Here is a 26,194-nt window from a genome sequence, read left to right as displayed (position 1 = left end):
CTTGGTGCCATTTTTCTTCTTTGTTATATGAGTGTAGTATACCTTGTACATTTTTTACCATCAAGAAAATTTCATCTGTTCTGATAAATACAATCAGTAGAATTGATTGAAAACAAATGGGAGAGAGAGATAGAAGAGAGAAAAATCATGTACACACCAAAAAGAACAAGGCTTTAAGCCCTCTATTCTTCATATGTAAAGCATGTACAACGAGAATAATGCCCTTATTTCACTGAACAGTTGTGTGTGCCTCCACTGTCTTGTCATGGATTTGAGTTATTCTCTGTCACATGTATTAAGTTGTGTGGCTATTATTTGCTTGTTTGGTTTACTATTGGAATTTTATGGATTAAGTACTTTTCAAAATCTGTCTTCTCTAATCTCTCAGTAGGAGTTTTTATTTCTCATAATATGGTAGCTTTTCTTGAATGAGAAATAGCGTATCTGCTTTGCAGCCTATGTTGGATGTGCCAATATATGGAAGAATTGCAACACTTGAGCTTTTCCGTCCTCATGTAAGTTTCTTTATTTTTTTTGTATTGTAGATGTATTTTGCTTTTTCCAGTTAACAAATTTTCTTTTTTGTTTACTTTAAAAAATAAGTTTCTTTATGTTTGTGCTTAAAAGACTTGGCCATGGGGATTATGTTTTATGTGGTGTCTATTTATTGGCCCTGTTTTTGTGCAGGGTGAGGCACAAGATTTTCTATTTATTGCCACAGAAAGATACAAATTTTGTGTTCTTCAGTGGGATGCAGAGACATCTGAACTCATAACAAGGTTTAAGCTTGAGATGTTCTTTTTTTCTTATCTATGATTTGATATCTGGCAGTTTTGATATCTGTTATTTCTTGCTTTTTTCTATCTTGCACTTCTTTCAGTTGCCAAATTTGCAACTACCCTTTTCTTTTTTTAGGTTTGTGGTCTTATTGTTTGCCTTTCTTTTTTTTTTCTTCTTTTCTGTTCTTTTTGAAAGTAGTGATTGCAAGTTTCAAAATTTTGACACAATACGCAACAGATTAGGCGTATTGTATCAGCAAGCCCTCGATACAAGAAATACAAGGCTTTTGGGGTTTGGACTATTTTTAGGGGTAGGCAGGCCTAAGACCAACCCCCTGACCAACCTTGAAAAAAAACCCAGAAAAAAGTTATGAAGCTTTGAAACACCAGATACACATTTTCATGTGTATTGGATGTATCGTACGTTGTGCCCTAAAAGATTGTATTATTCAATGTTTTAAATAGGTGCATAGGTGTGAACCTAGTTGAAGCACTTTTCAAAAGCTGCCTAGTAAGCCTCAGTATATGCTTGATGCACCTTGCCTTTTTATGTGTTCTACATTTTTGTAATGGTTAAGAGAACATGAATTGTAGTTATTTTAGCAATTGAGGCAAACATCTCCTCATAATCAATACCATACTCCTGTGTAACTTTGAGCCACAAGACATGCTTTATATCGATCTAGTGAATCATCATACTTCAACTAGATAATGTAAACCCATCTAATCCCAATAATAGAAGCATTTGAGGGGGTATGAACAAGATCCCAAGTGTCCTTCTCATGCAAAGCTTGAATCTCTACATCCATGGCATCTCTCCAATGAGGACTGATAATGGTCTGTTAGTAAGAGCGAGGGATATCTGTGGAAGATAAGACAACAGAGGAACTATGGTTTGAAGGAAAACCATAGTGATCAGGTGGTCTAGAAATACAAGTAGAACAATGGCATAGGTGCTGACTAGTTGGTTAGTATAGTCTCCTACTGGTTGTAGCGAAGATTTGGGATTGAATCCCGCCTGCACCTGGGTTGGGGGATGGGCTACCCACCCACTGTCTAGCCCTTCATATAAAAAAAAGAACGATGCAAAGGAGCAGAGGGATCAATAGGGTTATTTGAAACTGAAGTATCACTTATAGGGGTATCTGAAACAGACTGATGATCTGGGTTGGGAGGGAGTTGTGGGCATAAGTGCTGCAACATGAATTCGCTTGTGAGAGAAGACGAGAAGATCCTTCACAGTAGTCGAAGAAGGGACATCCTGTGAATCAAAGTCACACAGAACAGAAAAAGATGGTGTAGATAGTTTGGCTACTCTAGCGAAGAAGGAAATATGCTCAAGGAAAACAACATCATGAGAAATACAAATGCGGCAAGTGGTAAGATCATACCAAAGAAATCCCTTGTGGTCAGGACTATACCTTACAAAGGTACACATAACACATTGAGTAGAAAGTTTAGAACGTTCACAAGAAGGAAAATGCACAAAACATACACATCCAATAACATGAAGATTAGATAAATTTGGAGGACAACCAAACAATTTCTGATAAGGAGACATATTAGCAAGACTAGAAGGACACATTTGATCAGAAACACAACTGTACTAGTTGCCCCTACTCAAAAAGAGGGTGCATGTGACTCTTGTAGAAGAGTTCCCACTAGATTGAGAACATGCCCATTCTTACGTTTTTCCATGCCATTTTGTCAATGAGTATATGGATAAATTCATTGAACTTGTATTCTATGATTCTTTAGGTAGGACAAAAATTTTTCTACAGTATTCTTTCCCTGAATCTGAATGGAGGATCTGTACGCTTAATTGAAACTGAACTTGAACCATAGCATGGAATAGCCGAAATGTTGGAAAATTCTGACTTGTGCCTTAGGAAGTAAATCCAAGTGTACCTGGTACAATTATCGATAAATAATATGAAATACTTGTATCTCAAGCGTGAAATAACAGATGAAGTCCATACACCACTATGTATAATTTCAAAACGGAGAGGTAGCATGCTCAACCATGTGAGGAAAGGGAAAAGTATGGCTTTTACTCAAATAAACCATAGTTTTCAAGGCATCTAGGTGATTCTAGGCGACATTGGGGGTGCCTAGTCGCCTAGGCAATAAAACTTTTATAATATAAAAAACTAACTTTTGGATGGTTCCCTAGTTTTATATACCATTCAGCATGTATATTATTAATTGAAAAAATAACAATTCTCTTTAGTAAGAACATTAAATTTCCTTTAAAAATGTGGCAAATCATCACATCTAAACGATAAAAATCTTTTACATATATTAATTTCATTATTTTCAAAAATAATACTACTATAATAAGTATTTAATAGAGCAATTTCATATCAATTAGCGGCTAAAGAAGGTTATTAACTTTATATGATAAATATTCAAGATGGAAAGTATAATAGAAAAAACAAGGATGGAGTTTCTGTTTTATTTAATTAGAGAGCGAGAGAGGATGGAAAAAAATAACCTCTTTATAATTCTATTCTTTCTTTCTTTCTTTCTTTCTTTCTTTCTTTTTCTCTCCTCAAAACCCTTTGATCTTTTAAATTTCAGTAGTAAAACATTAAAACAAAGTATAATTGATATATAATAATAATAATAATAATAATAATAATAATAATAATAATAATAATAATAATAATAATTTAACACATACATTAATAAGATACAACAATATAAATGGTATTATAAAAGGCTCCCACCTTATCAAGGCATTTAAGCAAGGTGCCCTACCAAGGGTGCCTAGTTGCTTAGGCGACGCCTTGATAACTATGATAAACACAAGATGTATCAAAAGTTTGTAAAGAAGCACTTTTATTTGTAGTAAAGCTAGAGTCAAACAAAAACTTAAGTTTTTCAGAGTTGGAATGACCTAAACGTTTATTCCATAAATCCCAATCATTATTTCTTTGAACCAAAACAGGACTAGATGAAGAAGAATTAGAATAAGTTGATGACTCTGTTGTTTGAGATTTCTTGAACTCCAACACAAGCAAAGCTTACACCCCTTTCCAGTGCACCGGCCCTGAACAAAACAACCATTAGAAAAAAAGGTAAGAATGTGACTTTCATCAACAACCAATTGAAATAAGGTTAGTAGTAAGATTGGGATAAAAAAAGGTCTTCATAAGGGGAAAGAAAGTTGAGGGTGAAAAGCTTAAGCACAAATCATTACACCCAATGATGCTTACTTTCTCACCATTGGCAGTAACAATGTGCTTATGGTGGGTCTCAGAAAATTTACTTGAAGGTTCAAGGTAGGCTCCGTTCATATCATTTTGTAGCCTTAGAATCAATTATCCAAACATGAGAGGGAGGAAATGCAGTAGCTAGAGAATTCACCAGATAAGCCAATAGCAAAAAAGGTAAAGAGATAGCAGAGGATATTGGTTGTTGTATTTTTTCCTCATCCATAGTAGTAGAAGATTCACCTTTGGTAGCATAAGCATTAGTAGTCTATTCCTTAGTCACCTGATATGCATGTGGCTGATTCTTCTTCTGAGTACCCTTGTGTGGATGAACAGGAAAATCTAGAATAATATGACCATGCTGTTTACAATAAGTGCATTCTTTTTCTTGCAATGAGAAGTAATGTGCCCAAACCCTTTACACTCATAAGACTTGGTTCTAGAAAAATCCTTACAGTAGATTTTTTACTCCCTTGTGCAATAAAGACTATCAACCCTAGAATCAACCAGTTTTCCATCAATGTTTGCAATAGTTGTAAGTCTAGTATCTTCCCTTAGCAACTCTCCCATCATAGAATCTAAATCTGGAAGGGTGCCCTCTACTCAAAATATTAAATCTTATTATTTCATACTTAGGTCTAAGCCTCATAAGGAACTGTCAGTGCTTTTGAAGATACTTGGTGCACTTTGAGGAGTCCGAGGGATTAATGTGAACCAATTCATATTCTGCCCACAAGTCAGAAACCCAACATAGTATTCTTATATCTTCTTATCCCCTTGGCAGTAAGCAAAAATTTCAGACTCAATTTGATATTACCTTGACATATTGTCTGATGATAAACCTTCTTCAAATAGGCATACATCTCTTAGCCTGTTTGCATTCTTGTCATGGGTACAACAATGTGAGATCCAATTGAACTCTGAATCCAGGAAACTATTTTTCCATTGTCCAACTTCCATTGTGGAAAGGCCTTGGTATCAGTTTCATCAGGTTCAGTAATTGTCCCATTCAAGTAACCTTCTAGGCCTTTTCCTTCAACAAATAAATCAAAATGGAACTTCCACATGCTGTAGTTATTTCTATCAAATTGCACCGGAATAATATCAACCTTTTTTTTGATAGATAAAATTCAATTGATTTCATCAGAAGCAAATGATAAATAGTTCGTTACAAGCATCCCAATATGAGGCGTGAGGTGCAGCCTCACTCATTGATACAGAAACATCATAAAGGGAATAATATCAACCTTCTTAGCTATTCTAGATAAAAGATACAGTCCAAAGAAATAGAATGACAGCACTGAAACTGATTTCTCAAGGTGATTAACCATTCAAACTTGCTCAAGAAACAGTCCAAACACTAAAGTGAATATCACAACACCTGAACAACGAAGATTTTTCAAGGAAAAACTCTCAACAGCAAAGACAAAATGATGAAATAAAGAAAATAGAAGAGAAATTGAATATAATCAATCTACTTAAGTCCAAAGGGCAACAGAGATGTTCCAGCATAGAGAGAAATCGAAATCTTCCAAAAGATGCCAAAACAAACTCCAGCAAATAGATACTTAGTGTTGACAGTCCAAACAAAGGCAAGCAAGCAAACTGTACACCACTTATTCTACTCATGCCAGCTAGCAGACTGCATCTGGAGTTTCTTCTGTTTTCTTTTTGGGATGCCTATATTCCATCCATCTACTTCAGCAGAGATTTTCTCTTCATGGCCAAAGTTTAGGGGAAGTCTGAGAGCTAAGATTGTCTAGAGCTGTATCCCCTTTGCAGTTTGTTGGTCATTGTGGGGGGAAAGAAATAGGAGGCTGTTTGAAGGAAAAGAAAGGACTGAAGAGGTTGTGGCTTCAGTGGGCAAACTTGTCACAAGCTGGGTCATCACTTTGCCAGAATTTGAATATATCAGATTTTCAGATTTTGCTGATGACTTATGGGAAGTGTTAGAAGTTCAAAATTGTAATGTGATCTAGTTTACCAAATCTGAAGTTGTTGATTGTATTTTGCGCGGGGTGCCACCTAGACACTAAATGTTTGATTGTAGCTTGTTTCTGTTTTAATAAAACTTTATTCTTACTCTTCAAGAAAAAAAAGCAAAGGCAAGTTTCAGGACTGTCAAACTAAGAAAGGGATAAAACACCCTCTAGAACCAATCTAAAAACTCAAACCAAATGACTAAGAGGCAAGAAAACCCTAGGGCAACACCAAATCTAGAGTTCCAAGTGTATTGAATCAGCTGATTAAAAGAAAGAAGATTTACCGACCCGTTAGGGGTTTTTTCCAGGAAAGCTGAGGTGTTTTGTGCTGATGATTGAAACAACCTCAAAGAAACTCCAAACAAGAGCTTGAATCAGATATTAGACCTTGGGATTACCCTTCAAACTGGAATAAAAAACTGAGGTCACAAGCTGGTATTAGATGACCTGCTCTGATACCATGCCATGTTACCAGTTTGAACAAGAAAGGAACACCAGAAGTTAGGGGGTTGGCGATCTGGGAAGTGAATCGACCTTCAATTATTGGAAGCCTAGATTCGGCAAAGGCGCGAGGGAGGTTGGGGGTTGACGATCTGGGTACAGAATTATTGTTTGCAGAAGATTCTAATACTGGTATGTTATTGCTGAAAGAGGTTAGGTCTGGTGAGGCCTCCCTAGATCATGAGGTGGTCTCGCCTGTGGCTGATGAAGAAAATTAGGCAACCTTATCTCAAGCTAAAGGGTGGATCTTAACTCTTGAGGGCCCTGGATGTAACCTGCAGCAAAACAAAGAAGCACATGGCCTTGGTCCAAAAGAAGACATCCAATTCTCACCTTTGAAGGATTCCAACCAGCCTGAGCTTGTTAAGGGTGGGGCTTGCGAAAGTATTGAACAGGGAGTTCTCTTTCCTTCTCTGTTTTCCTCCTCTGGTAATTGTTCCTTTGATCATTTAGTAGTTAATGCTACTACTGATGTCATATTGTCCCCCTCCATCCTTGCAAAACCAGCCTTGTTTCAGAAGCCTGCAGTTGCTGAAAATCCTTGTGTCGCAAAACCTGAGGGTGTTTTGGATTTAAGGGGAGAGAGGAAGGCAGGGGAGGAAAAAGGGGTCCCATTGCCAGGAACAAGGAACCTAATATTTTTAGAGCCACAAGAAAAAGAAAGGGAGATGGTTGAGCTAGGAAACCAAGCAAGTGTTAGGTCTTACTCTAGAGTGAGGAAGGTGAGTTAGAATTCAGAGAAAGCCTAGGGGGTCACAAGGACTTCCCTAAGGCTCCGTTTGGTTTGTGGGATGGGGATGAGAAAAAGGGAATATTTCAAAAGTATTCCCTTTTCTCTTATTTGGTTTGAGGGAAAAAGAGGGATGCGATGGGAAATACGTGGGATGGCAGTTCCCAAAATCATGGAATCGGGGTCACACCAAAATAGTGCAACCCCGGTGGAAAAACTGGGAAATCACTGTTACCACTTACCATCACGATGAGCAGAGGAGGGAAGGTCGAGAAAAGCGAACCAGCAACAATGAAGAGGAAGGAGGGAAACAGTGCGACTCTGTGTTCTTCCCTTTCTCCCTTTCTCAGCGATGACGAACAAACGGTAGTCCCCTATCTCTGTCCCTGGGTTCGTCTTCCTCTTCTCTCTGTCCCCTGTCCTTGTCTCTGTCCCTTTCTCCCTTTCTTAGTGCGACTCCATCTTCCTCTTCTCTCTTCTCCCTTGTCTTCTCTCCCTCCATCTTCTCTCTTCTTCCTCTTTAGACTATGACGGGCTCAACGGGAGGTTTCGGCTCGGATGGAGGGGGTTGGGAGATGGCGAGAGTGCGCATGTTTTGATGAAGGACAAACTGGGGAATCGTCTTCATCGTCGTGCCAAGACTCCGACTCTACCCAGAAACGTACAAACCACAATTTCGCAGCCCAATGTCACCTAGAATCATCTCTTCTAAATTGCTAGACTATTTTCCTTTTTTTTTTTCCATTATTCAGGGTTTTAATGTGAAAGCAACCCAGATACTCTGCTTAAAAGTTGATTGATTCCCAAAAGTAACGTCGGTTAAAACGATGCAAAGAACAAAAATTTCTCATAAAGCAGGAGTTACAATATTAGCAGAAGAAAAGATACAGGATCATTGTATTTTAATCGGAGAGATATCGGTTGAAACAACCACAATCGAATATATTCTATTTCCCATTCTACTGAAACAACCACATATCTTGCTAAACAGCCACGAACAGCCGTGCCTCTGTTCGTGAAATTCCTGAGGAAGGACGAACGGAAGTTCCTGAAGGGGTTTTTTGATATGGCGGTGCCTTCTATCTGAAGGGGTAGTCGTGCCTCTGTTCGTCTCGAATGAAGGGGGAAGGTGAACAGTGCCATCTTTTACACTTTCCCATCCCATCCCATTCCAATAAAACCAAACACTAAAAAGTTAAATTTTTATACTTTCCCATCCCATCCCATCTTTTCCCATCCCACCCAAATCTTTCCACAGGCCAAGCGGAGCCTAAAAAGAAGAAAAAGAAAGCCAATATTGAGAAACGTTTAGGAGTAAAGGTATACTCAAGAAAGGAAAAAGACAAGGTTAAAGGCAGGAAAAGGAAGAAGCAAAGTGGAAAAGTTTCTTAGTGAGATAGACTATGATAGGGAAGAGAGAAGAGGGGTAGGAGAGTGGAAGGCTGTCAGATAAGTTTCTAAAGTTTGGGCCCAAAGGTTGGTGTTGGTATGAAGATTCTGAGTTGGAATGTGAGAGAGCTAGGGAGTGTGAAGAAGAGAAGACTAATAAGAGAAACCCTTAGAATGAAGAAGCCGGATGTGGTGTTACTAGAAGAAACAATACTCCAGGAAATTGATAGGAGATGGATTATGAAAATTTGGGGTGTAAGGGGTCTAAGCTGGGCCTTTGCTTCGTCTTAGGGAGCCTCTGGAGGCATTCTCACTATTTGGAAGAGTGAGGTGTAGGAAGGCCTAGAGGAGTTAATAGGGCTTTTTTTCAGTCTCAATTAAAGTTATAAATTTGGCTGATGGTAAGGAGTGGGCATTGAAAAATGTTTATGGTCCAAACGCTTGTAGAGATATATTCATCAAAAAAAAAACGCTTATAGAGATAGGTTTCAATTTTGGGAAGAGCTAAGTGCAGTTAAAGGTTTGTGGGAGGGACCATGGTGCTTGGGTGGTGGCTTCAATGTAGTATGATTTACGACAGAGACAAACACACCAAGCTGGAGAATCACTACAAGCATGAGGAAGTTTAATGGGTTCATGGAGTCTTTTGAATTGAAGGAGATCCCTCTCTTACAAGTAGGACTTGGTTGAATTTTCAAGGCTTCCTGATTTGCTCTAAACTGAGTAGGTTTCTCTTTCCAGTGGATTGGGAAGTTATGTGGGAGGATTTAATATCTTGAGCTTTGACTAGAGTTACCTCAGATCACTGTCCTGTTTGCCTAACACAAGGAACTCTGTTGGATGCCCCATCTCCTTTTAGGTTCAAAAGCATGTGGTTTAGAAGATCTCACCTTCGTGAAAAAGGTCAAAGATTGGTGGCAAGAATTAAGTGGAGAAATTAAAAGCCTGGAACATGGCTCTCTTTGGTAAAGTGGAGGAGCTTAAAGAAAGAATTATTTTAATGATAGAGGAGTTGGACAAGAGAGAAGCTCTTAGAAACTTTAGTGGAGGGGAAAAAGAGGAAAGGTGGAGGCTAAAGTGTGAGTTGGAAGAAGTTCTAAGGAAGAGAGAGATTTCTTGGAGATAAAAATCTAGATGTAAGTGGCTCTTGGAAGGGGATGGCTACATGAAATTCTTCCGTTCTTTAGCCAGTGGTAGGAGGGAAAACCTAATTGCCAAGATAGAAGTGGAAGGCCATGAGGTAACCGGGGTGGTGGATATTATTAAGATTTTTGTAGACCATTTCAAGGGCATTTTCTTGAGCCTTAGGGTCATTGGGATACAGTGCTTGAAGCTTTGGCAATATCTGTGGAGAGTGGTTTTACCCTTGAAGGAATTAAAGAGGCTGTTTTCTCAATGGAAAGATCTAAAGCCCCAGGACTGGATTTGTTTTTCCTTGGCCTTCTATCAGGAGTGTTGGGACTTTTTAAAAGGAGATTTGTTGGAAATCTTTAATGAATTCTATTTCGAAGGGAAAATCTCTCAAGGAATAAATTCAACCTTCATTGCTCTAATCCCCAAGGAGGCAAAAGTACCAAAGGATTTCAGACCAATATGCATAGTGGGAAGCCTCTATAAAATCATAGCAAAAATTTTAGCTGGGGGTTAAAGAAAACCTTACCGCTGGTAATCTCACAACATCAAGGTGCCTTTGTGGAAGGGAGATAGATTATTGATCAGATTTTGGCGTAAAATGAATGTGTAGCAGAGAAGAGAAGAAAGGGAAGGGTGTGGTGTGCAAAATGAATTTAGAGAAGGCATATGACTTTGTGGATTGGTCTTTTCTCCTAGAAATAATGGAGAAAATTGGCCTGGGGGAGAGGTGGAGGAGATGGATTAAGGTTTTTTAAGCTCAGTTCTTTATTCTATATTGATTAATGGTGTGGCTAGAGATTCTTTCCAGCAAAAAGAGGTTTGAGACAAGGGGGTCCTTTATCTCCCTTCCTTTTCACCCTAATTGCTGATGTTCTAAGTAGGTTTTTTCTTAGGTTTTTTCTAAGGTTGACTAGAGCAATCTATTTAAAGGTTGGAGGGTAGGAAGACTTGAGTTGGTAGTCACACATTGTAGTTTATAGATGACATTATTTTATTCAGTGAGGGAGGCAATCAAGCAAATATAAGGAATTTGAGAGAGCTTATTAATTCCTTTGAATCTGCTTCCAACTTAAAGATAAATTGGGGAAAGAGTTGTATAGCAGAGATCAACTTGGAAGAAGAAAACGTGAGACTGTTAGCAGAGGTTCTGGGATGTGAGGTTAAACACTGGCCATTGGAGTACTTAGGTCTTCCGTTGGGAGGGAACTCAAGATCGGAGGCTTTTTGGAATCAGTGGTAGAGAGGTTTACAAAGTTGGCTTTGTGGAAGAGGCACTACTTGTCCCTAGGTGGGAGAATAACTCTGATTAGAGCTACCTTAGCCAATCTACCAATCTACTAAGGTCTTCCGTTGACAGATTCCTCCTGTTCTCTAACCTCTCCAGAAGGGAAATGCATTCTTCCAATTCTCTATCCAACATAATTCCTCCTGAACTTTGGACACCAGACCAACTGCTCCCCCCTTATTTCATAATATTGACATATGGTTATTTCAGCTTCAGATAACCTATACAGACTTGGACAAATCTGACATAGTTTAACTGCTCTGCACCAATCATCCTCCCAAAATCTGATTCTTGCTCCATCACCAACTGAGAAACTTGTTAGACCCCTGAACTCCTGGTTAAATTTCATGATCCCCTTCCATACACTCACCCCATATGAAGACCTTACCTCCCTGGATTCCCACCCGAACCTCACCATCCCATTCTTACCCACTACCACTCGTCTCCATAATGTGTTTTCCTTCCTCCCTGAACCATATCCACACAACCATTTTCCAATCAATGCCTTGTTAAAAACCTTGACTCTCCTAAAACCCAACCCACCCTTCTCCTTTGGTCTACAGACCTTTCCCCAGCTTACCAAGTGAAACTTCTTATCCCTACCTTCCCCACATACTCCTTCCCAAACCCCTTTGAATTTTTTCGGTTCTTTCAGCCACTTGTGATGGAATCCTAAGTAAGGATAAGTAGTAAGTTGGTAGACTTGAGAGAACACTCTTTATTAAGGTTATTCTTCCGCCCAAAGATAAATATTTTGCCTTCCACCTATCCAGTCCAGCCTCTTCTCCACTCTTTCCACTATAGGTCTCCATAATGCCATTGATTTTGAGGATCCTCCAGTCAGGATCCCTAAATAAATGAAGGGGAGTTCTCCCAGTTTACATTCAAAGGCTTCAGCGCACTCCACTAGAACCTCCCTTTCAATCCTCCCAAGTCCCAACTCCAATCAGCACTAGGGGTGACAAAAAAAACCAAAAAACCGAACCGACTGAAACCAAACCAAAAATTCGGTTAACCAAACCGGTGGATTTGGTTTCAGTTCAATATTTTAAAAAAACCAAAGGTACTGGTTTGGTTTCGGTTAACCAAAATAGAAAACCGGTAGTTAACCAAACCGACCGGTATCCATATATTTATATATATTTTATGTATATTTATATATTTTATATTTTCTATACATTATAAATTAATAAATATGCATTATATATAAAAATATATAATATATTTATTATTTAAAATATAATATTATATATATATATTTCTAGTATTTTATTATATTTATATATTTTTCTATAATAAATATTGTAAATAATAAAAAACTGAAAAACCGATGAACCGAACCGATGGTTAACTGAACCAGTCAACCTGTTAACCGATCGGTTTCGGTTTCCGGTTTTCCAAAAATTGGTAACCCCGGTTCGGTTTCAAAAATTAGCCCACGGTTCGGTTAATTGAACCGTGAGCACCTCTACTCAGCACACTTTCTGATAGGTTCACCTTTAGCCCTATCAACAGCTCAAAGTTTGCCAAAACTGCTCTCAGATTTAAAACCTGCTCAAGTTAAGCGTCCAAAAAAAAAATCAAGGTATCATCTGCACCTTAGCCCTATCAACAGCTCAAAGTTTGCCAAAACTGCTCTCAGATTTAAAACCTGCTCAAGTTAAGCGTCCAAAAAAAATCAAGGTATCATCTGCATGTTGCAGATGAGAGATACATGGTCCATCTCTGCCCACCTGCTTTCAGGTGGATAAAATTCCTCCTACCCCCCACTCCTGTCTTACCCCTTCCAGTTCCTCCCACATCTCTAGCCTTGCCCTTTCGTCATTAGGATGATAGACATTTGTGAGACCCCACTGCCACCCCCCTTTCACCATCTGAAAACAAATTGATATTGAATGTGCTCCCCTCCTTTGTCTGATTTTCTTTAAATATCTAGGGTCCCATATGACTACTAAACCTCTCGATAAACCATTCGCCTTCACCTCTGTCCATTCCCCACTATTGTTTCCCCAAACTTTATTTTTTTTTATGCCCAAGTCAAAAACCTCCAGCTTTGTTTCTTGCAGTAAGACTACTTCTGGAGCAATCTTCCTCAACATTTTTTTTTTCTGAAGATAAATAAAAAAAAAAGTATTACTATTAAAAGAGTTTACAGCTCATAGGTGACAAGAGGTCACCCCCAAGAAATAGAAAAACAGAAAGGCTTACAAACAAAATACATCAGAAAACCAGAAATTAAGCATTCAAGGAGGTCCAAAAGTCTTCCCCATAATCTTCTTTCCTTAGACCTTGAAAATCTGGCAGGATTAACACCCAACCTATGACTGAAGAACTGATTTGAGCCACCACCTCTTCCCAACTTTCTCCTTGTTCTCAAATAATCTTTTATTTCTCTCTTTCCATACTTCCCAGCACACTGCGAAAGGAATACAACTCCACAGAATCTTGACCTTAGAACCACCCTGAACTTTTGGCCAACATCCAAAAATTTCAGCTTGATCTGAAATGGACCACCGGTCCCTCTTAAACAAGTTGAAAAAATAGGACCATATTGAGGAAATGAAGCTGCACCTGTAGAACAAATGCAGTATGTCTTCTCCAGATAGACAAAGGATACTTCTGCTTGGGAATTGAAAGCCTCGGCTCTTAATGTTGTCCTGTGTCAGGATACACCCCTTGGCTAGTTGCCAAGCAAAGGCCTCCACTCTTGGGGGCACAGGTTTCCCCCAAACTCCCTGAACTGGATCAGCTTCCATATGTTTCTGATCAGAATTGAGTATATTAACTTGACTGTAAATTTCCCATCCTTGCACTCCTTCCACCACTTGCTATCAACTGATGGATTGATCTCCACTGACTGCAAATAGCTAAAGCTCTTCTTCTTTCTTCTCTCAAACCCCGCACATTCCAGGAGACCAGTTTCATTTTCTGAGCGTGTTCCTGATCCCCTGCTTAAGCCTGCACTTTTCCTCACCAACTAGATCATCTTCCCTCCCTTCTCCTTCATCCCAAGCCTCTCCCCCTTCACTTAAAACCTTGCTTTTATTGTGCTCTTCCCTTCTATTCTTCTCAAATTGTTTGATGGCTCTCCTTATTGCCCCTTCCCCTCCCAGAAAGAATAGTCCGAGAGCTTTGCCTATCTCGACCTGTCTTCCCATCAATCTATTGATATCCACCCTCCCTCTCCCTGTGCTTACTTCCCCTTTTTCTTTTTCTTTTTCTACTTCTTTCGAAGATTTTCCTTTTCCCCGTATCCCTCACCTCCCTCCTTCACATCTCACCACCCATTTCCACATTTTTCCTCCTGTTATAAGTTCTGTCAGTGTCCCCCCCCACTCCTTTTCCTTTTCAGACTAGCTCCAATCCTTCATTCCCCTCCCATGTCACACCGCCATTAATATCTGGATCTCCCACATCTAAGGGTGAAGGAGAGAAGAGAATAGCAGAAGGGGGAAGAGGAGGGATATTGATTGCCCGAACTTACCTCCTTGAATTGGATCTCAATGGAAGATTTGTTTCTTACTTCCTCTAGCTCGCCAAGTCCCCCAGTAACCTCTTGTGAAATTCCAGCAACATTGGAAATGAAGATTCTTGTGTTTTCAACTCTTTCCACTTCACTACTTGTTAATTGCCTATCCTTAGAACTTCTTGCTCTTTGGGAAGGGGAAAAGTGTGCAGGAGCTGAGCTCTCATACTTCTTCTGAGCAGTGAGCAGACCCTCATTCACCACTGATGTCTCTACAAAAGTAGCTGCCTCTCTTCGATCTCCATCAGCGAGTTGTCCTTTTAGACTTCCTTCTCTTTGAACGACACTCTTCTTCTCCCTCTCATATTTTGTAATTACCCAGACCCTTTTGTCTTTATCTACCATTCTTTCATTTTTTGCTCGATTTGTTCCCAAAGAGTTATTTACTCTTTGATTTGAGTGAACAAACCTTTTTCCAAAACTATGCTTCCCCCTTTGCATCATTTTCTTCTTTTTAAAAGCTCTTTTAAAGGCACTGACAACCGGTTGAGCTGGCCACCTCAACCCCAGTCCTTCGTTCTCCCAATTCTTTCTACCTCCTTTTCCCCGTTATCTGATTTTTCTTCCTCCTCCCCTCTAACAATTTGCCTTCCTCTGTATCAATCTCCATTTCCGCCACCTATTCTTTCTCACCTGAGTCTCTTGGTTTAGATTTGTCTAGCTGTACATCCCTGTCCTTCCACCTGACCTTTCGACTCCCACCTTCCCTCCATCTTCTTTTTCGTCTGAAATCTCTGTTTTCTCTCCTCTTCTTCTGTCTCACATCCTCAGTTTGCTCTCTTCTCTTCTCTTCTGCAACAACATCTCTATCTGGTTCCAAGTTGTTCAACGGAGAGTTAGCCTCCTCTTGCCAAACTGGAGTGTCGGAACCCTCGATAATCAGTCTCGGATGGTTTGCATAGGTAGGAACAGGAAGATGAGTGAAGTGGAGAGACTAAAGGAGAGATGTGGAGGGCACAAGGAATTTAGTGCGATAAAAGGTAGGTTCAGAGGGGACTAGAAGTAGTAGGAAGAAGGGGAATAACATCTAGGAAGAATAAAGATTGTGAGCTGGAAAGTTAGGGGTTTAGGGAGGTCAAGGAAGAGATCCATTGCCAAAGAAGCGTTTAGGAGAGAGAAGCTAGATATTGTGTTAATTCAAGAATCCTAGTTAGCTGAAGTTGATAGGTGGTGGGCTAGGAGTATCTAGAAAGCCGGAGGTCTGAATTGGGTAGTGGCTCCTTCATGGGTAGCTTCAAGAGATTTAGTGACAATGTGGAATAGTGAATCTTTAATTGGACTCAAAGAATTGGTGGGAAAATTCACAATTTTAATTAAGTTCAGACAAATGACAGATGGTCTTGAGTGGGTGATGACTAATATTTATGGTCCCAATGGATATAGGAAATGAAATGATTTATGGGAAGAATTGGATGACATTAGAGGTTTATGGGATGGACCTTAGTGTTTGGGAGGTGATTTCAATGTGATAAGGTTTGTGAAAGAGACCAACAATCCCAGGCAAAGAATCACGACGATCATGAGAAGATTTAACCAATTTATTCATGTCTTTGAACTTGAGGAAGTGCCTTTATTGTATAGTATTATGCAAGCCAATCCAATTTGTTCCAAATTGGATAGGTTCTTATTTACAATGGATTGGAAGGAACATTGGAGAAGTCTAGTGTATTCTGGTCCGGTTGGTGATGGAGACCCATTGAGAGCAGAGATTATGGCCTTGCTACAAGGTCTAAGGCTGGCTAACAATGGGGCCTACACCAGATTGAGGTAGAAGGGGACTCTAAACTATTAATTGGGTGGCTGCAGTCACATAACTTGGGGGCTTGGGTACATTCAATTCATGAGGGAAATAAACTGCTTAGCAAGGTAGGTTGGGGCACTGCTCAGGTGGACAAGGAGGTCAGTGAATGGACTAGCCGACACCCTTGCAAAGCAAGGAACTTTCAGGGAGAATTTGTTTTGGGCTGTTCTGTAATCAGAAAGCATTTTTCTAGGGGTAAGCACCCTTAACTGGGTGGTGACAGTGTATTCTCTTAATTTTTCTAATGAAAGTTCCTGTTTCTGATAAAAAAAGCTCTACCAAGAGTAATGTCGGATCATTGGCCGATTTCCATCTTTAAGGATGATGTGGGTGGTAGTGGTCCAGCTGTTTAGATTCAAGAACATGTGGCTATGTTCAAGTGGTTGTATTGATAAAGTCAATGAATGGTGGGAAGGGAGCAATCCAAGGGTGAAATGGGAAGGGATGAGGTTCCACAACTAAAGATGGAGATTAAAGACTGGAATATATAACATTTTGGGAGATTGGAAGAACTTAAGCAAGAGATAATCAACAAGATTGAGGTTTTGGATTCAAAAGAGGGGGCTGGCTCCTTTGGGGAAAGAGACAAGGAGGAAAGATGAGCACTTAGGAAACAATGGGAGTTGGAGATAGAAATCTAGGAACAATTGGCTTAAGGAGGGTGATAGGAACACTAAATTCTTTCATGCTTTGGCTAAAGGGAGAAGAAGGAAGGATTTTGTGTCCAAATTAGTGGTGGATGGGACCACATATTCTCAACCAAATGAAATTGCCTGAGCCTTTATGGACCACTTCAAATCTATTTATTGGAAGCCCTTGAATGACAGGTTTTGGATTGAGGGGTTGGAGTGGTCTAGGTTGTCTGAGGAATCTAAAGTTTGGCTGGAAAGGAGGTTTGACTTAGAAGAAGTTAAGGAAGTAGTCTTTTCCATGGATAAATTTAAGGCTTCCTGGTCCTGATGGTTTAACAATGGCCCTTTACCAAGATTGTTGGGAGATTTAGAAGGATGATATTCAAAAGGTCTTTCTAGAATGAGGCTGCATCTCGTGCCTCCATTGGGGAACTTGTAACAGTTGCTTATCTTTTCTGATTTAATGAATTTTTAAAGACTCTTTTACTTATAAAAAAAAGTATTTCTGGAATTTATGAGAGGGGAATGATAAACCCAGGCCTCAACTCAATGCCAAGGTTCAAAGTGTCGATGCACCCCGATATGACGCAAGAGGCGTATCAGTACTTTATGCTCATGTAGTGCAAGGAGTGATAAACCCTGCCCAAATTAGCTTCGGCTCCTCCCCCTTTTTCGCCAACTTTAAAAAGTTTCTACAAATGTTTGAATTTTCATTGACCACCACCTGCACATAAGATCTAACATGCGCCAGAGAGTTTGCTTGCACTTTATGTTTGAAACCTTCCACCTGCCCCACTTCTTTTTGACTTTTCAGATCTTGTTCACCCATTCTAGTATTACTTCTGCTAACATCTGAAGTTCTGAAGTAGCCAGTCCCTGCATGCCACGCAATGCTTCTTCTTCCACCTTCTCATCTCCTTCCCTGCAAGCCTCCTTTCATGGAGCAGTTTCAATGGAGGAGGCTAACCAAACTAAAAATAATCTCCCCTTTACCTTTACCTCCAACTTCTCAGGACTGTCCTTGGGCTTCACTCTCCTCAACAACACAGCCACAGAATGATCTCCCTAGAAGATACCATCTAACTGCCTTCACACACCACCGCAATGGAGTTTGCTTTTTCTTGTTTCTGCAGATGAAATGGCAATCCCAGAACCCACGCTACCACTCAATCTGGATACAGTAAAGTTCCCACAGTAGGATTGGAAGTTGAAGGCTGAAACATCTACATTGTTCTCTACCAGGTCAATCAAGGCTTTACACTTTTCAGAGGGTGTTAAGATGAAGGTATTCCTCAGCTTCAGCTTCACGGGAACTAACTCAGCAACTTTCCTCCAATCTTTAACTGGTTGCTTAGCTTCTACTACCAATTTTCTTTCCTAGTCTTCCTTCCCTGAAATCAATAACCAGCTTACAATTACCTTTGTTATTAGCCATTACCATGAATTTCTGTAGTGGGGCTTCATTCTCAACAGTAGCCTTGATATTTTCTCCTGAACTTTGTCTGTTTCCATTTGAGATGCATCCAGGCGATTAAGGAAATTGGTTAGCATTCTAGAAATCTCTTGCCAACCTTTACCTCTTCTCCCTTCAGGAAAGCACACAGTCTGCTACCTTCCTTTGCTGAAGAATTCAGATAGAGCCAAGAACAATCCTTTGCATTTCTCCTGTGTTCTACTTCATAACTTCTCCATATCATTTCTCATCTTCTTCCAAACTACCTGTCTACTAACAGGGATTGCTTCATTCAAAAGGTATCTTAACCATTTTTTTTGAACAAAAATAAATTTTATTAATTCAGAAACTGATGTAGATTTGTAAGCTCTTAGCCATTCAATCGCTTCCTTCCCTACCACCAATACCATGGCCATCTTCACTAACCTTATCTTCAAGCTCCGGAGTCCTTTGATTCTCAATACTTCAAACAAGAAATCTTTGGCTTCAATCCTCATTGCTCTCCTCCACCGAGCTATCTCTACGAACCTGGTCTCCATTCTCCAGCCTCTTCAGTGCTCTCCAATCAAAGTTTTTTTGTTAATGGCTAAAGCTTATTTTTATCAACTTTCTCCCAATTACCAATAGTTGGTGTAATGGTTTTCTACAGTTTTTTGAGAACTTACTATCTATGGCTAGAAATTTGTAACCTTATTAATTTCTATTCTCGTTGTCTAGAGCAATGGGGGATGTCTCAGATCGCATAGGTCGACCCACAGACAATGGGCAGGTATTTTCTCTTTACCAATAAGTTATTGGCTTTTCCTCTTTTTGTTAACATCAGAGCTTGAAGTTTTCTATTATTTATCAAAAAAAAAAAAAAAAAAAAAAGAAACATCAGGGCATGAAGTTCTAAGTATCATTGTCAAATATCTTGATGCTTCTGTAGAAGAGTGAAAGCATCATTTGACACTTTTTGGGTTTTTAGTACCTTCTGCAAGGCTGAGTTTTATTCTTCTTGTGTTTAGATTGGTATAATTGATCCTGATTGTAGATTGATTGGCCTCCATCTTTACGATGGATTATTCAAGGTATGTTCTCATTGTATAGCTCATGTTGATATATGGTCTTAGTTTATTGTTTTATTCATTTTGTTGGAACTGCTAACAAATTTATTCTGATTCTCATCTAGATGTTTAAGAATAAGACACTCTATTTCTTCTTCAGGTTATACCATTTGATAATAAAGGGCAGCTTAAGGAAGCTTTTAACATTAGGTATTCTCTCTCTCTCTCTGTGTGTGTGTGTGTGTGTGTGCATGTGTTTCCCCCTTTTTCATTGTTCTAGATTCTTATAAGCCACATTTTTTTGGTGTTTTAGTAGTTTGATAAACTATAAATTGGACTACAATTTCCACTGTCAATTTGGGGACAGCTTTTATGACTTTATCCCTGGCAGTTGTAGGACATTGGGGGTGTTTTGTTAAGCTTCCTCACTGGCATGGTCCTTGTTTGTTGTATGGGTGGGACTGCTTCTTTGTCAATGTGGATGGCCTCCTTGAGTCTCACCATCTGCATGAGCCTTTTAACACTTTGTTTCAGTTAGCCCAAAAAAACAAAAGCGAAGACATTGAAATTCTGTGGAACTTGAGGAAATTTTCATTGAGGCGTGGTTCCATGATTAATGTACAAAATGGCTCATCAAACAACCTCAATAACAAGTATGACCATTTTAGTGACTAAAAACACATATTGGTAGCAGAGCTCATGATAAGATACATCTAGATGTGTATTAACTTCGCTTTAAGAAAAAGAAGAGGCTTATTTCTAAGCCCATGCAATCCAATAACTTAAGGATTGTTCAAAACCTAATTAAGCGGGTTGGGATTTTGTCTTTGAAAGAAGGCTAAGAGGCTAAGTAAAGCCCATTTAAGCCACTAAAGGAGTGTCCCACAGTTGGATTTCCCTCTCTTTAAGTTACAGGCCAGGTTCCAATCACTCAAAGAGGGGTAATTACCTTAGTCATAGCCACCCCAATCCCTATTTACTCTCCTTAGAGGGGGACTACAACCTCCCCTTCTGGAGTAAGATTTCTAAGTAACCCCGACACTTTTGGGAGTCTTAAGGAGTTCAATATCTAGAGTGATGAGAGAAAAAAGGAAAGGTTCGTAGAGAAGAAAAGAGGCAAAAAAGGAGGAAGAGAGAAAAAACACTCAGAATATCTGTTTTGGGAATTCTCTATCAAGAGAAGAGAAAAGCACCATCATTCTACATATTTACAGGTAGGCAGGTGGAAAATTTCTTTACATATATCCTGCTCAAATATCTTCTCTCATATTACAAATTTACAATCTTTTTTTTTTTTAATATTTTCCTCTCTCTTAAACTTGATCTCTAAACCTCTTCTGTAAATGAAGAAATTGCAGATGTAGAGGGAAATAAAAAGGGGTAATCATTTCTAGTTTGTTGAATCCAACTAACTACTGTTTCCTCTGACATGCAAAGATCAAGAAGAGTAATGCTATCGACAATTGGAATATTAATCTGGTTGACTAAGGTGTATCATGAAAAGAAGAAATGAGAAGGAAACTTGTAATCTAGGAAGTATTTATACTAATCATTTTATTTATACAAAGTGATATGATCAATGTTTTAGAAGCATAAGGTGCAAGAAAAGCGCAAGGTAAGGCACACACTTTTTTTATGCAAAGCATACATTTTTGAAAAAAAAATTAAAGAATAAAAAACAACAAATGATACATAAAAGATGTAAACTTGAATTTTAAAAGAAATTAAATGTTTTAAAAAACCTATTGGATTCAAAAACAATAATACATAAAAAATTTAAACTTGTTTTGTGTGGATTCAAAATTTTTTTCCGGTTGACAAGTAGTGGACTCAACATACTTAACATGTAGTCAGGAGATAGGTCCTTACTAATGAAAAAATAAGAGAATCTTGGAGTTGGCCGCCCTTCTTTTAAGTATTTATGAGAAAAAAAGATTGTAAAGAAAGGTCTCGTCAACAATAATAGCCAAAGAATTCATAACAGAGATGGGACGGAGGTATGAGGTGGAATGCAGGAAAAATCATAAGGGTTGTTTCATAGCACTTACAGAGCATTTTGGTAACAATAGGAAGCAAATGGTCTGTGTACCAGAAGGAAGAAAGAGCCAAGGGTGGACTGAAATTGTCAAAGTCTTGAGAGAGTTTCTATTAAGAACGAAAATGGAAAAGGAGGAAGGTTTGGATCAGGTGGAAAAAAAGGTTTTCTCGAAAACAGTAGTGAATCCTGAACCCCCCAACCGAATGGTTCCTACCTCGGTGCAGGATGGAAATAGAGTAGCCATACTGGTATCGGAGGAAAAAGGAGATTGGGCGAACAAACTGATTGTTGAAGTTGACAGACCAGGGAGAAGCTGGGAGGAGATTGCTGATTTGGTGACAAAACAGCTGAAGATGAAGACTACATATGTATTAACCCCATTTAATGAGTGCAAAGTGGTACTTGATCCTTTGGATAACAAGCTAAATCTTGAGGCTGTATGTCTGCAAGATAAACTGGGGTCTGTGAATATATTCAGATGGTCTCTCCCTCGTCAAACTCGAAGGAATCCACGATAATGGATGGAGTAACAGTGCGTGTGGTTGGACTTTCCATCTTTGGAAGTTTGAAGTTGCAGAAGCTATTGCAGTACTGTGCCGAGCAAGACTGGCTGGTGTTTTTTGGGGAGACCTCAGGTCTGCAGCTACTTATTAAATGGAGTAAAGCCGTAGGAAATTCCCAGGAAGGTAAACTTGAGAGTGGAAGGAGCCTTAATGGCGGTCTGGTTGGCTTTCTCCATTGAAGCTGGAATGTGGAGGGAAGCTCAAAGGGAGGAAGATGGGGAGGTTGAGGAAGCAGCACTACGTGGCAGAAGGGGAGTGGTAGATCTGCAAGAATCAGACACTTACACAAAAAAGGAAGAGCAAACTTTTGGAAATTCAAAAGCTTTGCTGAAGAAGGAAAATTGGAGACGTGCTTCACATGACATTAGCTGGAGGTCTGACAGATCCTATGTTTTAGTGGTTACTAATGGCGGTAAAGGTTCTGCATTAAGCACACCTGGTCGCAGGACAGATGGTCAAAAGGGGCAACTGAAACTTCTCAAATCAAAGGAAAAAGGGAGTAGGGGAGTTGAAACGTCGGGCCTCATCAATAGGGCCCAGTCTTCCCCCAATCTTGTCCAGGTAAATAGGAATGGGCCTTTTCAGAGAGGTGGGCCTAAGAAAATCGGGCCAACTTATAGAAGAGTGGGGGAAACTCGTAGTGGGCCGCCCATTGTGGGCCTGTCTAAAGTGGGACAGGGCTCATGTTAAAGCGATAGTTGGGCCGAAATTAAAAAGCCCATCGAAGGGACCCAATACACCTTTAAGTTGGCACGTGAGGGGGAGGGTGGCGTCGATAGATGGTAAAAACTATCTATCATCATCTTCGTTGAGCTCCGCAGGCCAAAACTAGTGGTCTTCGAATCTCCCTGTACCTGGGGCCTCTCTACGATGGGCCGTGCCGGAGAAGATGAACACGGTGTCGCCAGAAAAGAGAAACCCTAGGTGTATCAAACGAAGGGATTTGGAGAGGCTAGAGTTGTTTTCTCATTCGGAGGAGGAAGATTTCAGCACCACTGATTCAGACGACACAGTAAGTTTAGGGAGTATCGACCTAAGCAGCTCAAGGAGTGTGTTTGATGAAGACAGTCTGGGAACAGAGGTACTTTTTAAAGAGAACAAGGAAGAAGACGCGGCACCAAAGTTTGAGGAAGACATCGTGAGGTTTAAAGATTGGCTGGCCAAGGCTACGGTTCAGGTGCCGCTTGTACCTGCAAAGGAAGTCAGTCCATTAGTGCAGAAAGAGCAGGGTATGATGCTGGTAGGAAACTCTTCTCACGCTCTAACCTGCAACATTACACTAAAAGGACAGAAATGGAAGAGTCTTTCACCAATTAAAGCAAGCAGGGTTTTGATTCATAGTGTAAACTCTCTCATGCAAGCTCAGTCACAGGGAACAACTTTAGGCCCATCTCCTTACGAGAATCCCTCTCCCTTGGAAGTCATCCCCTCAGTCCCAAACATTACAGGTACTGTTGTCCATTCGGTTTTGGTCACTAATGTGCCTTCTGTGCTTGAAATAGATACACCAGCATCCCGAGCGGAAGTTCCAGTTGGGGGGATGAGAAGAGAGACTGGCAGCTCTGACTGTGAACTGAGAGAAGGTGAGATGACAGTGGAAGAGAGACAGGAGGAACTAGAGAGAATTTGGGAGAGAATCTGTGCATTGCTGGAGGAGTATAAAGAGAGGGAGGAGAAATTAGATCAAAGTGAAAGAGTGACAACTTCTCAAGAAAAGGACTATTACAGGAGCTCTAATCTGGGGGGGGGAGATAAATGAAGCTAGTGCGTTAATGAGGAAGACTGAGGGTAACAATAGGAGAAAAAAGAAAAAGAGATCTGAAGTGGAGGGATTGATTTCAGATATTGAGGGTGACATTGAATTTAGTGGGAGAGGGGAAAGAAGAAAGACTTCGCTGTAAAATGGAGTCTTTGAGTAGGGGTTTTCTCGAAAAAGTGCTTAATGAAGATAATTAGCTAGAATGTGAGAGGCTTGGGAAGTGAAAGAAAGAGAAGGGCAATTAAAGATTTATTGAGGAGAGAGAAACCGGACATAGTCTTGATGTAGGAAACCAAGCTGGCAGAATTGGATAGAAGATGGATCAGAAGTGTATGGAGATCAAGAGGAGTTTGTTGGACTTTGGCGCCGTCCTATGGAGCTTCTGGAGGTCTAGTAACCTTATGGAGGGAGGATGCTGTAGAATCAGCGAAGAGTTGTATGCCCTATGAGGTCTGTGGGAGGGTCCTTGGTGTCTTGGGGGGACTTTAATGTAATTAGGTTTTGTACCGAATCTAATAATCCCCAAAGGACAATTACAACCAGCATGGGGAAGTTAAATGATTTCATTGTAGTCTAAAGGAGTTGCCCCTCTTACAAGCCAATTTTACATGGTCTAATTTCCAAGAAAACCTCCTTTGCTCAAAATTGGACAGATTCCTCTCTACTGAAGAGTGGGAGAACCATGGGACGAACTTGATGGCTAGAGCCTTACCAGAGTCACCTCTGGTCACTGCCTTATCCAGCTAAGTCCTGAAACCTTAACTTCTGGTCCTCGGCCTTTTAGATTTGAGAATATGTGGTTAACTCATCTGGATTTTGTGCACTTGATTGGGGAATGATGGAGGGAAGATTTAAGAGGAGTGAATTGGGAGTAAGATTCCACAAAAAATTGAAAAGGTTGAGATTCAAAATTAAGGAGTGGAACAGGGAACACTTTGGAAGGATAGAGGAGCAAAAAATTAACTTGATGTCCAGGATTGAGGAACTTGATTCCAAGGAAGCTCAAAGGATGATGAGTGAGCAAGAACGGGTTTTGAAGGAAACCTAAAGAAGGATCTAGAAGAGGTCCTTTTGAGAGAGGAGATCTCGTGTAGGCAAAAATCGAGACACAAATGGATTAAGGAAGGGGATGGAAATACTAAATTTTTCCATGCATTGGCTAATGGGAGGAGAAGAAAAGATTTTGTGGCTAAGTTAGAGGTGAATGGGCAGGAAATCACAAATCAAGATGAGATAGCTAGATGTTTTGCGGACTATTTCAAATCAATCTATAGGAAACCGTTGAATAATAGGCCAACCTTGGAAGATTTGGAGTGGACTAGATTGTCTGAAGAACAAGCAAACTGGTTAGAAAGGGACTTTAGTGAAGAAGAGATCAGACACGTGGTGTTTTCAATGGATAGATCCAAAGCACCTGGTCCAGATGGCTTTAGAATGGCTTTCTATCAGGATTGTTGGGATGTGGTCAAAGAAGACCTTGTTGGGGTGTTTTAGGAATTTGCAGATAAAAAAATGGTGAGCCCTGGAGTTAATGCTACTTTCCTAGCCCTAATCCCAAAGAAGGCAGATGCAAAGAACCCTAAGGACCATAGGCCAATTAGTCTAGTGACAAGCATCTATAAAATCCTGGCTAAAGTGTTGTCACTGAGAATCCGAGTTATACTACCCTCCATCATCAGTCAAGAACAAGGTGCTTTCATGTAGTGAAGGCAAATAACGAATCAGATCCTAATAGCAAATGAGTGCGTGGAGGACATGAGAAAGTCGGGAACTCAAGGTTTCGTTTCAAAACTAGATTTGGAGAAGGCTTATGATCTTGTGGATTGGAGTTTTTTACTAGAGGTCCTAGGGTGCTACGGATTTGGAGCTAGATGGTGCAATTGGGTAAAGGGCTGTATTAGTTCTTGCAACTACTACATTTTGGTTAATGGGATGGTGAAAGACTTTTTCCCAGCTTGTAGAGGCCTTAGACAAGGTGACCCTCTCTCCCCTTTTCTTTTCACCCTAGTTGCAGATGTCTTCAGTAGATTAATCTCTAAAGTAGATAGGGAAGAGGAAGTTAGAGGCTGGAGGATTGGAAGGAACAATGTCCGGGTAACCCACATGCAATTTGCCGATGATATCATAATTTTTTGTGAAGGGGGTGACAGGCGGGAAGTGAGGAATCTCAAACCATTGTTACAACACTTTGAGAATGTCTCCAATTTGAAGATAAACCTGGATAAGAGTTGTGTGGTAGGGGTTAATCTGAATGAGAGGACTTTGCAGTCTGTGGCTGATTGTTTAGGTTGTCCCATTTCTTCTTGGCCCTTGTAGTATCTAGGCCTCCCTCTAGGGGCTAACCGAAAGGAGAGTAGATTT

At 40.0% G+C, this 26,194-nt stretch overlaps 1 protein-coding gene and 1 long non-coding RNA gene across 2 annotated transcripts in view; one reads left to right on the top strand and one right to left on the bottom strand.

Moving 5' to 3' along the window:
• Positions 1 to 26,194, top strand: part of LOC148871657 (DNA damage-binding protein 1) — a 110,801-nt gene that overhangs the window by 6,275 nt on the left and 78,332 nt on the right. The window contains exons 4-8 of the mRNA XM_088970268.1: positions 456 to 515; positions 688 to 779; positions 19,145 to 19,196; positions 19,435 to 19,497; positions 19,634 to 19,683. Coding sequence (XP_088826394.1) covers positions 456 to 515; positions 688 to 779; positions 19,145 to 19,196; positions 19,435 to 19,497; positions 19,634 to 19,683 — 317 coding nt within the window. The remainder of the gene's footprint in view (positions 1 to 455; positions 516 to 687; positions 780 to 19,144; positions 19,197 to 19,434; positions 19,498 to 19,633; positions 19,684 to 26,194) is intronic.
• On the bottom strand, positions 3,595 to 22,258 carry LOC148871658 (uncharacterized). The gene is made up of 2 exons (XR_016107310.1): positions 21,343 to 22,258; positions 3,595 to 3,831 (listed from the first exon to the last, which is right to left on the bottom strand). It is a non-coding gene; the product is annotated as an uncharacterized LOC148871658 (long non-coding RNA).

Source organism: Nelumbo lutea, chromosome 2 (assembly GCF_056320005.1).
Source record: "Nelumbo lutea isolate HS-2025 chromosome 2, American lotus-T2T, whole genome shotgun sequence".
Lineage (NCBI taxonomy): Eukaryota > Viridiplantae > Streptophyta > Magnoliopsida > Proteales > Nelumbonaceae > Nelumbo > Nelumbo lutea.
This window is presented reverse-complemented; position numbering and strand designations above follow the sequence as displayed.